The 11,600-nt window shown below is 65.2% G+C and overlaps 1 protein-coding gene across 3 annotated transcripts; it reads left to right on the top strand.

The window, feature by feature from the left end:
• Positions 1 to 1,339: 1,339 nt before the first annotated feature.
• Positions 1,340 to 9,900, top strand: LOC149851891 (major histocompatibility complex class I-related protein 1-like). Of its 3 annotated transcripts, XM_090030261.1 has the most exons (8): positions 1,340 to 1,437; positions 3,088 to 3,381; positions 4,018 to 4,281; positions 6,253 to 6,525; positions 6,971 to 7,264; positions 7,424 to 7,507; positions 7,851 to 7,883; positions 8,172 to 8,477. In XM_090030261.1, exons 2-8 carry the CDS (start codon positions 3,129 to 3,131, stop codon positions 8,387 to 8,389), a joined length of 1,419 nt encoding a protein of 472 aa, XP_089886387.1. In that variant the 5' UTR covers positions 1,340 to 1,437; positions 3,088 to 3,128; the 3' UTR covers positions 8,390 to 8,477. The 3 variants fall into 3 exon arrangements, with proteins under 3 accessions (XP_089886387.1, XP_089886386.1, XP_089886388.1); XM_090030260.1 differs by lacking the exon at positions 1,340 to 1,437 and having other exon boundaries at positions 2,729 to 3,381; XM_090030262.1 differs by lacking the exons at positions 1,340 to 1,437; positions 8,172 to 8,477 and adding an exon at positions 9,666 to 9,900 and having other exon boundaries at positions 2,730 to 3,381.
• Positions 9,901 to 11,600: the final 1,700 nt, after the last annotated feature.

The following is an 11,600-nucleotide window of genomic DNA, read 5'->3' as shown; positions in this document are numbered from 1 at the left end:
TACTTACTCTAAGTCGTCTACTTGTGCCAACTCGGCGAACCTCGAGGGCGGCTAAGAGCTACCTCAATCCCGCCCCACAAGCCGCGCGCTCGCACAACTCCGCAAAGCCCGCGGCTCCCCTAAGCGGTGCCGGAGCCGCTAGCCCGGCATTTCGCCACACAGGTTAGTGTGAGAGAACTTCTAATGGTTCAAACTGGCTTTTGGCCACATACTGGTTTTGGTATGTTGACTCCGGGAGGAGGATTGCATCCCTGCTTGTTTCCGCTGTGTCTTGTAGAGTCATCTGTGGGCTTGTTCATTCCTACAGCTACACAGTAATAGGCTTCGAGCAGTTCTTCCCCATAAGCATCTTCCTTCTCATCAAACATGCAGCTTTCTTTTCAGCACCGTTACTTATGCTAGTGAGTTGAAGGTAGGTTTAGTTTGTCCCATCCCTATTTACCAACTCACAGTCCAGATGTCATCCTGCACACAGAGAGTCCGTGATTATCCTGTTTGTGGCCTCTCAGCAGTCTTTTCTTTGTTGGCCGTTGGGCCTGCTCTCAAACATCGTATCTCTCAATCCCCGCTTTGTCCCTAGAGGACCCGAAGAGGGGACTCTTGGGACACACATCTATGTATGTATTTAGGGTTTTTGACATGGTAGGGCCTTTTAACCTTGGGGCTTTTTTTACATAGTAAAGCACCCACATGGCATCCACACCTTACAAGTACGTAAAGCAATAAACGCCCACTAATAACAACAACAGCACTTTTAATTAAATTATGTAGCCACCCACCTATATCAGGCAACCAGCTGAATAAATCACTCCCCCAAAAGCTCCAGCTCGCTCGCTTTCCTCCATGACCCTCTGCAATCTCTTCGAGGTGCTGTGCCCTTCCCCAGGCGGCATTATAAACATCAGGGAGATATACACGACATCCGTGTCCTCTTCAGGCACACGTTCCTCCTTGCGAGGCCAGCAAGATGTCCAGGGCCGTTCTGTTTTGAAGAACCATTGCCTTATTTGCTTTTGCTCAGGAGCCAGATCTATGAGGGCCTCCGCCGTGGTATTAGGGGTCAGGTCTGACACTCCCTGTGGTCTCATCCCACCCTCTCCTATGCGGTAAGTGCCCCTCCGCCAGCAAAAAAGGCGGCGGCACAAGCTCCGGTCCAATCCTTAAGCGCTTTCCGAGGAAGGGGTCGAGACCGGGCAACAGTATCCTTGGCGTCTCGCACGTTACGCAGCCGTCCAGGGGGAAGGGGGTCTCGATACAACACAGGAGGCTCTAACCAGGCTAAGTAGCAGGATCCACTCCACGAACCAGGCAAACTTCAGTCTGCCTTCTCTCCACACACCCACGGACTGCTCCGGACCGCGGGCGCGGGCAGCAGGAGCCGCCTCAGGCAGCGGCGGGCACGGACTGGGTCGGGCGGCTGCGGAGCGGAGCGGAGAGGTGAGGGGAGGGGAGCGGAGGGTCGGGACCGCCGGCTCGGGAGGGGGGAGGCCGCGGACTCGGCCCGGGCCCGGGGCTCGGCAGCGCCGGGTTGGGCGGCTCCGCCCCGGCCCCGCACCCGCCGCCCCTCGCGCAGCAGCCCCGGGCGGAGCCGAGCTCGCCGGGCCCCTCCCCCTCCCCCTCCCGGGCCGGGCATAGTTACCGGTCGGAGACGGGGCTGGAGCGGGCGGCGGCGGGCACGGCCCCGGGGACAGGTGCTGCCCCGCCCGGCGCGGAGGAGAGCGGGGCGGGGCGGGATCGCGCCGGGGGGCGGTTCAGGGGCCCTCCGGTGACCTGGACCCCCTCCGGGAAGGATCCCACAGGTGACCATGACCTAACCTGGGCTGATGCTGGAATCCAGGTTAGCAGGTACCTCCCGGTGTGGAAAAGCCCTGGCGACTGGTGCTTTTTGGGGTTAGGAAAAGTGTCCTTGGGGATCAGTGAGTGTAAAGCCTACTTTAATGGGACCCATTTTGGGAGCACGAGGAAACCAGGCATATCTTTGGAAGATGGTCAAAAAGGGGCTAAGTCATACTGGTACAATCATCCTGGTGAGTCCCGTGCAGGAGCGCGCCGCGGGGCCGGGGTGCAAGCCCCCGCAGCGTTTCGCCGGCGCCCCCGCCCCCTTCCCCGAGCCCGTGGGGCCAGGTCTCAACGCCGGAGACTCCGCCCCGCCCCCCCCCCCGGAGTGCCTCGCCCCCGCTGGGTTTCCGCCTCTTCCCCGCCGGGTGCAGCATCCCCCCCGCCCCCCCTCAGCGCCTGGTCCTGGCTCCGCACACAGACCGCACCCGCCTGGCACGCGCACACCCGGGGGCGTGCAAGGTGGCACCTAGTGCAAGCCCGGCGGCCGGTCCCCGTGCCCGTGCTCGCCTGGCCGTGCCCGGAGCTCCCCAGCAGGCGCGGGCGGGCGCCAGGCCCGTGCCCCGAGCAGCAGGGAGGCTGGAGCCGGGAGCGGGGGCGGCCGCGGGCTGCAGCGAGGACCGGCTTCCCCGCGTCCTCACGAGAGCGGGCACGGGGGGCCGGGCGGCAGCCGGGCACGGCCACACCGCGGGTGGGCCAGGCCGTGCCCTGCGCAGGGGTGCCCAGCACAGCCCGCCGTGGCAGCGTCTGGCGCGGGGGGTCCCCGGGGGATTCCCAGCCGTAATCCCAGCCCCAAGGCCCGGCTAGAGCAGCGCTCGGGGGTCTCGGGGCCGCCCCCGGGCGGGCGTGGGCCCCGCGGCCACACCGCGGGTGGGCCAGGCCGTGCCCTGCGCAGGGGTGCCCAGCACAGCCCGCCGTGGCAGCGTCTGGCGCGGGGGGTCCCCGGGGGATTCCCAGCCGTAATCCCAGCCCCAAGCCAGGGCCCGGCTAGAGCCGCGCTGCGGCCGGGCAGGGCTGCGCTCGGGGGTCTCGGGGCCGCCCCCGGCAGCACTGACGTGAAGCATGCGGGGCCCAGGGGGTATTTTGCCCCATAATCCCATTGCCCCGTGTTCCCATGCTGATCTGCTCGTGGCTTCGGGCTCTGTACTCGAAGCCGGCTGTTGCTTCCCCACGGATGAGCGAGCACGCGCGGCTCCTGAATCCCCTCTCGCAGCGCGGGACCGGCGAATAACGAGCTGTTCTCGGATGCAGGTTAGGGAGAAGGCACCGAATCAGCCCGTGCCCCGCAGCCGATGGCCAGGGCCGCGCCGCAGCGGGAGTCCTGGGGCCCGGCCCCCGCGGCCCCCGCACCGCGCAGTGACCCCGCAGCGCCCTGCGGGCTGCGCCACGGCCCCCTGCGCCCGTGGCTGCGCGGGAGCGCCCGCAACGTCTGCGCACGACGGGCAGGAGCGCGGCACGGAGCGGCCGCGAAGGTGGCGCCGGGCCCCCGGGGGCTGCTCGTGCTGCTGGCCGTGGGCGCTGCGGCCGCGGCGGGAGCCAGCGCGGGTGAGTGGCAGCGCCTGTGCGGGGCGGGGCGGGACAGAGCCGGGCCCCGATGCCGGCGGCGGGCGCGGCCAGGCTGAGGCGCCCCTGGGCGCAGGCGGGCAGCCCGCTGCCCGCGCGGCCGGCCCTGCCCGGGAGCTGCGGGGGGGGGACGCGGACGGCAGCCTGGAGGGCGGGGGGCGCGAGCCGAGGAGAAGCTGCTCGTCCCGCCGGCCCCGCGGGTGCTCTGCGGGTCCCTGCGGCCCAGCCCCGAGCGCGCAGCAGGACCGAGGCCGGAGAGGGGCCGAGCCCAGGCCCAGGCCCTGCTTCGGGCGCACGAGGGCTCCCCAGGAGCAGGGTGGGCCGAGGGCCCGGGCCGTGCGGGGCTCGTAGCTGGGCCGGGGGGTGCGGGGCAGCACGACGGGGCTGTGGGACGCGGTGCGTGGCCCCTCCAGGCCGGGCCTGTGCCCTGCGGGGTCGGGCCTGTCCCTCCTCCCCGGCCCCTGCCCCACACCCAGACGGCGTTGGCCCACCGCTCGCTCCGCTCCAGCCTGGCGCTGCCCCGTGTCCCTCCGCTGCGGCCCCCCCGGAGGGGGCAGTGAGCACCCGAGGGCAGTGGCGTCTGCCCCCGCTACTGCTGACCCCGTCGCTGTCCCACAGACTCCCACTCCTACCGGCATCTCTACACGGGGGTGTCGAATCCCGGCCCGGACGTGCCCGCCTTCACTGCCGTGGGCTACGTGGACGACCAGCAGATTCTCCACTACGACAGCGAGACGCGGAGACAGGAGCCGTGTCGGGACTGGGTGCGGGGGGCCGTCGACCCTGACTTCTGGGACGAGGAAACCAGGACCTTGCAGGGCTGGCAGAGCGGATTTGACGTGAACCTGATCACCCTGCAGCACCGCTACAACCAGAGCAGGGGTGAGTGTGAGCAGGCAGGTGTGAGCGGGGGTCGTGGGGGATGCTGGGACTGAGGGTGACTGACGAGGGCATCGGGGGCACCTGCCCATGAGCAGCACGGGGTGGGGACCCGGGAGGGCCTCGTATCGTCTCCTGTCTGGTCCGTGCCCCTGCCAGCCAGCTCCTCCCTGCAGGCCTCTCCCTGTGCTGGGCACCCGGGTGTCAGGACCTGCGTAGTTTTGTTGGGTCGGAAGGGACCTGAGCAGACGGTCAAGTCCGACCCCCTGCCACGGCAGGAAAGGATGCTGGGGTCAGAAGACCCCGGCAAGGTGTCTGTGCAGCCTTCTCTGAAAGCCCCCCAGGGTAGGAGTGAGGACCATTTCCCTTGGAAGTTGGTTCCAGACCCTAGCCGCCCTGACCGTGAAGTCGCGCTCCTGAAATCCAGCCTGAATCTGCTCTGTCAGCTTCTGGCCGTTGTTCCTTGTCTCTTCTGGTGGTGCTTGGGGGAGCGTTGGAGACCAGCGGGCACTAGGACAGTCCTTGGCCAGTTTACAGACAGCCCCCAGATCCCCCCTCAGCCTCCTCTTAGAGAGGCTGAACAGGATCAGGTCCTGTCGCCTCTCCCCGTAAGTCCTGCCTTGCTGCCCCCAATCGTGCATGTGGCCTCCTGGACTCCTCTGGCCCCTCTCCATGCTGTCCACATCCCTGCTGAAGTGCGGCCCCCAGAACTGGACGCAGCCCTCCAGCTGGGGCCTGACCCGTGCCGCATGGAGGGGGAGGATCACCCCCCTGGCCCTGCTCGAGATGCAGCTGTGGATGCACGACAAGGTGCGGGTGGCCTTTCTGCCTGCATCCGCGCGTTGGCGGCCTGCGTCCAAGGACTTAGTGACCTGATCATGGAAGGTCCCCAGGTCAGTCTGACAGGACCTGGCTCTGAGGAACCTCAGAGGCCTGTGCCCAGGAGACCGAGGCTCTGGTGCGTCCCTGGCCCGGCGGATCGGTGCCTCGACGCCTGTTCCCCAGACCCCCCGGGCCGTCTCGCCCCGGCAGCAGGAGCCCAGCCCTTGTCCCCCGGCTGGATCCCCCAGGCTGATGCGTGGAGGGAAACCCCACGTGCCCGACAGCGCGGGGAAGGGCTGTTGTCTGTCCTGCCGTGACGAAGCTCCCCAGCTCACGCCCTCCCGCAGTGCGCGGCGCTCCCCGAGCCCTGCCCCAGCATCCGGGTGTCACGGACGGGTGAGGGGTGTTTGGGGTCAGTTCTCGTGGCCTCCAAACCCGCTCTGCCTTCCTGAGCAGGGCCAGCCCGGGGCTGTCGGTGCCCTGCAAGTGCTGCCATGACCCGTGCTGCCAGCTCTGACACACAGCAGAGAGGGGGGCGGCGAGTGTGCCCCCCATGTGGGTGAGCCCACCCCAGCCCCCATGCCAGCCGGTCCCCCGGGCCTCTGCACACACCAGCCTGACCCCATCGCAGCATAGGTGGGCACCGGGGTGAGAAGAGCGTGGTGACCCCCGTGCTATGGGAGGGGCTGCGGACCCCTCGGTGACCCCAGCCCAGACATCCCGTCTGACCCAGGGCGAGGGGCTCACGTCCTGCGTGCGGGCTGGTGGGGCTGGGAAGGACGGGGGGCCCGGGCTGTGGAGAGACGACAGACGTGTGAGCGGGCAGGGGCCGTGCAGGCCTGCGGTGCCCAAGACAGCTGAGTGCAGGGGCCCGTGAGGCCGGTGTCCCCTGCCCCGTCCCCCCCGGACTTGCCCTTTCCCTTCCAGGAGCCGTTCCCGCCCGCCCCCAGCCCTGGGCTCCTGCGTTCCCAGGGTGCGCGGGGGCCGCAGTTGTGTCCCCTCGGCCTCGTTCCCCGTGACCAGAGCCCCTGAGCTGTCCCCGTGCTGCCCCTCCGCCACGGGGTCAGCTCTGCCCCTGCCCAGCCTGGCGGCCCTCGGCGGCCCTGCTCCCTGGGGCCGTGCCCCTGACCAGAGCCTGGATCTGTGTTTCAGGGTCTCGCACGCTCCAGCTCGCGTACGGCTGCGAGCTCCGCGAGGACAACAGCACTGGAGGCCACATGCAGTGGGGCTACGACGGGGGAGACTTCATCGGCTACGACCTGGGAGCGCGCACATGGGTAGCAGGGACAGCGCGGGCCCAGGTCACCCAGCACAGGTGGAATCGGGATGCGGCCCTGCTGCGGAGAACAAGAGCCTACCTGGAGGAGACCTGCGTGGCGTGGCTGCGGCAGTACCTGCAGCGCGGGGAGGCAGCGCTGCAGAGCAGTGAGTCCCGGTGTCAGGGGCCAGGGCAGCGCTGACCAGGGCCCCCCACCCCCAGGAACGCCCGCCCCATCCCCTTGTGTCCAGGGGGGCGAGCGCTGCGTCTGGGTCCTGCCGCCGGGCGAGAGCCCAGCGCTGCTGTGGGACACGGCGCCCTGTCCCTGCCCTGCTCAGGCCTCCCGGCTGGGCAGAGCCTCGGGGTGTCCGTGCCCCGGCCCCGGGTCTGAGGAGCGGAGATGAGCTGTGCGGGACCCCGCTCCTGCAGCCCCGAGCCCGGCGCAGCCGTGTCCCCATCCCTGTGCTCCCGGCCTGGCGCCGCCTGCTCCCGCCTGAACCGGCGGCTGGAGCCGGCTGTGTGTGGGCCAGCGCAGGGCCCGCGTGGCCTCCTGGCAGGGGTCCCTGGCCCGAGGAGGGGCAGTCGCTGTAACGGGTGTCTCCTCCCTCCCAGAGCGTCCCGTGGCACAGGTGAGCGACAGGCCGTCATCCCGGGACGGACGCACCACCCTGTCGTGCTGGGTCCACGGCTTCTACCCCGAGGACGTGGCTGTCGCGTGGCTGAAGGACGGGGAGGCGCAGCCCCAGGAGACGAGCCGCTCGGGGGTCCTTCCCAGCGGAGACGGGACCTACCAGACCTGGGCCACCATCGAGATGGACCCGAGCAGCAACCACGATTACGCCTGCAGCGTGGAGCACGCGAGCCTGGGTGCAGCCCTGAGAGTGGCCTGGGACAAGGGCAGGACGGGTGAGGGACCCCCGCACGGGGAGGGAGAAGAAACCTGGCGCTCGGGGCTCGAAGCAGGGAAGAAATTGGGGGGCTCCAAGAGGGAGGGGGCGTTTGGCCGATGCAGTGTTGGGGGCAGGGCGGGGGTTCCCCTTGCTCACAGCCCCTTCCCTCTTCCAGCATCTGACCCGGCGATGATTGTGGGCATCGTTATTGGTGTTGTGCTGGTCATTGCTTTGGCGGGCGCAGCTGTTTCCTTCCGCAGTAAGTGCTGGGCCAGGCTGTGCCCAGGCCTTGGGGTGGGGGAGCAGGGAGGGCTCATCACCGCCACGCCGGGGACCTGGGGGCCGGGGGCTCTCTGCCTGCTCTGGGCTCCCCAGTCCCTGAGCCCCAGGGCGGCAGCTGCCCGACCCCAGCTCCAGCGCTGCGCGGCTGCCTTGCTGAGGGCCCGAGGGTGGCTTTTGGGCTCCACAAGGACCCTGCCCCACGGCCCCATCCCCCTCCGCTGGGCGGGTCCTGATCTGAGCCCCTGGCTGTGGCCCCGGGTCGGAGCTGTCCCCAGCTGTGGGAAAAGCTGCAGTCGCTGACCTCTGCCTTCTCTCCGCAGGAAAACGGGCAGTGGGATGCAGAGCAGTGCCTGGTTAGTGCGAGTCCCCTCCTCTCTCCTGCTCACTGGTGCTGTGCAGCTCTGTGCAAAGCAGCCCGGGGGGCAGACGGCCTCATCCAGCCCGCACAGATGCCCGGTGGTGCCAGGGAGGCTGGGCAGAGCCCTGGGCCTGGCTCCTGTCCAGGGAGTCACCGGGGCGCCTGTCACCCCGGCACATGCACGTTCCTGCTGGCAGGGGCTGGTGGGGGCACGGGGGCGTTGGGCCGGGGGAACCGGTCCCTCCACTCGGGGAGCTCTAACCCCCTCTTCCTTCTCTCTCAGTCTCTTTCCAAGGCTTAGAGAGCAAAGCCTCAGAGAAAGCAGCCGTGGAGAACTCGGGTGCGTGTCAGCGTGATGGACCCGACCCAGCGTCATCTGTGAATTTCAACAAGGTGCTTTTCACGCCCTCGTCCAAGTCGTTGAAGATGGTGAACAGTGCGGGCCCAGGGTCTGCGCCACGGAGAGTATCTGGGATTTTTCCAGTTACCAAAACATTTTAATCTTATTAATATTTAATATTTAATTTGTAATATTTAGTTTTATTAGGGGTTTTTTTGTATTGTATAAAATATATAAAAAATAAGCTTACTCTTGTTTGTTGTGTGTATGGTGGGGTGTGGGAGGCAATAGGGTATGTGTGGGGGGGTGTGGGGGCGGGGTGTGTGGCATGAGGGATCATGGCGGGGAGACCAGCAAGGGACCACAAGGAAGGAGTTTCAAGGAGCTGGCCAGAGCTGGGTCAGCGGGGCGGGAGCGGTTGCGCCAGAAGAGCCTGAAGGAGCGGGACCTGCAGGCCACAGGCGTGCGGCTGGCCGGAGAGGCTCCCGCGGGGCTGCGGGATCCTCCATGGGAGGCTGTGGCCAGCAGGAGAGGCTCCCCTGCTCCAGCAAGAAGCTGAGCAGTGACTCGAGAGGTCCCAGCTCTGCTCCCGGTTCCTCCAGGAAGCTTAACGTGAGGCCGGGTCTCCTGGAAGGTCAAAGCCAGAGTCGTTTGGCACAGCCCCGGTGGTGGTGGCCGTGTGACAGAGTTTCTGCCTCCCCCAGGGGCCCTCCGAGTCCCAGGCCCCACTGGGTCACGTCGGTGGTGAACGAAGGAACAGTGAGACCTTCTTGTTGCAGTGGGAGGGGGTCATCGTGGGTTCCCTCTTTTCCCCCCTCCAGGGACCTAGGCGCTGTGTCTCTTGTTATTTGACATTTTGTATTTTGTGCATTTTATATTTCACCAACCGGTATTGTTTGTGTTTTATATCGTCAAGCCTGTCCTTTGTCAACTGGATGAATATGTCTACGAAAGTAAATGCCTAACCTTTACTGAATCCTCCCACTCGGGGCATTGTAGTGCCCCTGTACCCCCTCATTTATACATGTTGTGGCAGGAAGCCCCCTTTGTTCCTCCCCAAAATCTCTGTGCTGGGACAGTGTGATGAGGATGGGCCCAGCAGAGGAGACACACCTTTCCCCGCTCTCTTTAGGGGACCTGAGCTGGCTCCAGTCCTGAGGGAGGGGGACCTGCTCCCTCTGCCTACGGGACTGGTATCCGCGACCTGGGTGAGGGGCTCCTACCTGGGGGGCTGGAGTCTGCCCGGCAACTGGTGACGGATTTCAAACTGGTGGGCCGACAGCCAACCGGAGCTGGCCTCCACTGGACCAGGGGAACGAGGTCACAGGGGCTATATGAGGTAAGACTGCCCAGGGGGAGGGGGCAGCAGCCGTGCGGGGACTCAGACGTGGAGAGGAGCTGGACCATCTGGAACGGGCTCTCTCCCCCGTAGCGCAGGAGCGGGGAGCGGCCTGCCTCCAGAGGGGACCGCCACCAGCCTCGGGATGACGCTTGGGAGTAAGCTGCTCGAGATCTGGGTAGAGATCTAGCGGGCAGCAACCCAGATGCGTGATCAAAAGCCTGCCTCAGCCAGACTGCTTTGCTGGATGGGATTTCTATGATATCTTGTACCCTACTTTCACCCTACCCCTGTAATCAATTCAGTTCTCCTTTGTGACCGGTGTAGGAGGCTTCTTGGGGGGGGGGGGGGGTGTTAAATTATGCCTAAGGGGCCGCTTAGGTCTGCGGACTAAGGGAGACTTTCTTTTTTGGCCCCCGACTTGGGCAAGTGCCCCAGGTGCCTGTACTGGGTCGAGTACCCGTAGGACGTTAGGCCGTGTTTCCCCGAGGACACAGGGCCGAGAGAGTCCCTTTTCGGGGTGGTGGCAGCTTACGTTACCCCAGGCTAGCGGGTGTGCTCCGGGAAGGGGGTCAGGCCGACGTGAGGCGCCCCCAGGGAGGCACTCGGAGCCGGGAAGGTGGTCCGGCACAGGGAGGTGGGGGGGCTCAACGCAGGAGCGCCCCCTACTGGCCCGCCACACGTGGTGGCAGTGCTGGGATCCGAATACCCTTCTGTATTAAGGGCATAATTTGGGAAGAGTAATAGAGTCACGGAAATCCCCTGAGCAAACAATTTCTAATTTGGCATCGGGTCAAGTGGATAGTGTAGACAGCTAGGATGGCGGATGAGTATATCCAAAGGACCGTGCCCGAACTAAAAGAACTGGCGAAAGGGAGAGGCCTTCAAGAGAAGAAAGGACTAAAGAAGGAAGAGCTGATTAAACTCCTGTGCGACAATGAATCGGCCACAGAGCCACCTTCACGCACGCCAACTCCTGAGTCCTCCCCAGGCTCATCCCCGCACATAATCAGCTTGGAGAAACAGCAGGCAACTTCCACAGATGGACAAAGGAACAGGCAGAGATGCCTAGGCAGTTCCTCAGGGGAAGAGCTGGAGATTCAACATCAAACTATTCGGTAACCAATAGGTTGGGTGCACAGGAAAGATAAGATTAACTGTGCATTCGCCATGGAAAAAGGTGGAAAAACACGGATTTTCTCATGGGGCTGTGGGTCAGGAGCGAGGGGCAATGGCACGGGCAGGGCAATGGCATATCAGGACTGCTCAGCACCACAAGGCAGTGGGGGGTGGGGGGGGCAGCACGCAGCCGCAGCCGGTGAGTGAAGGAGGCAGGGGGAGGGCTGATTTTCCCATGATAAAAACCGCAAAATCAAATGCCAAAATTTATCGGTACTTAGAATGTATTTTATGATAGTGATGGAGGCACTGGTAGGTTTCCAGATTGCTTTACAATTGTAAATATAGCAATAAAACCCGTGTTCAACCGACTCTGGGTTATATATAGTGGTGTTTCATTGTAAGTGCAGAAAAACGTGGATTTGGGCAAATCAGAGAATTGCGGGGCTGGGGGGAGGGGAGGACTCACATTTTAAACGGAGAAAAGCAGGCTCCAGGGCAGGAGGCAGTGGACTGCCCCCTGGCCACGTGCCGTCCTCAGCAGAGCGCATTTACAGCAGCTCTTCGGGGCATCTTCCTTCCGGCGAGAGCCACGAGCGGACGAGCAGGCTGCCCGGAGGCGCGGCGCGGTGGAGGCTCTCGAGAAGAGACCGAACCAGCATCCCCTTGGCCGGGTCAGGAACAGGGAGCCCGGTGGGGGACAGGCCTAGATGTCCTCGGAGGCCCCCCCCTTGCAGGGGTGCTACTCTAGCGCGCAGGGCGCAGTCCCCTTCCCCCAGGGCTGGGGGTGGGGGGCCCTTCGGCGGGCGCAGTACCTCTGTGTGCCATCTACTCTATTCCTTCCGCCGAGCATTTTGTGACCCAGTCGTAAAAGGAAAGCAGGTTAGTCAGCTGCGGAGCCATGCTGATTGCCC

Source organism: Crocodylus siamensis, unplaced genomic scaffold (assembly GCF_052110815.1).
Source record: "Crocodylus siamensis isolate JL-2025a unplaced genomic scaffold, ASM5211081v1 HiC_scaffold_56, whole genome shotgun sequence".
Taxonomy (NCBI): Eukaryota; Metazoa; Chordata; order Crocodylia; family Crocodylidae; genus Crocodylus; species Crocodylus siamensis.
This window is presented reverse-complemented; position numbering and strand designations above follow the sequence as displayed.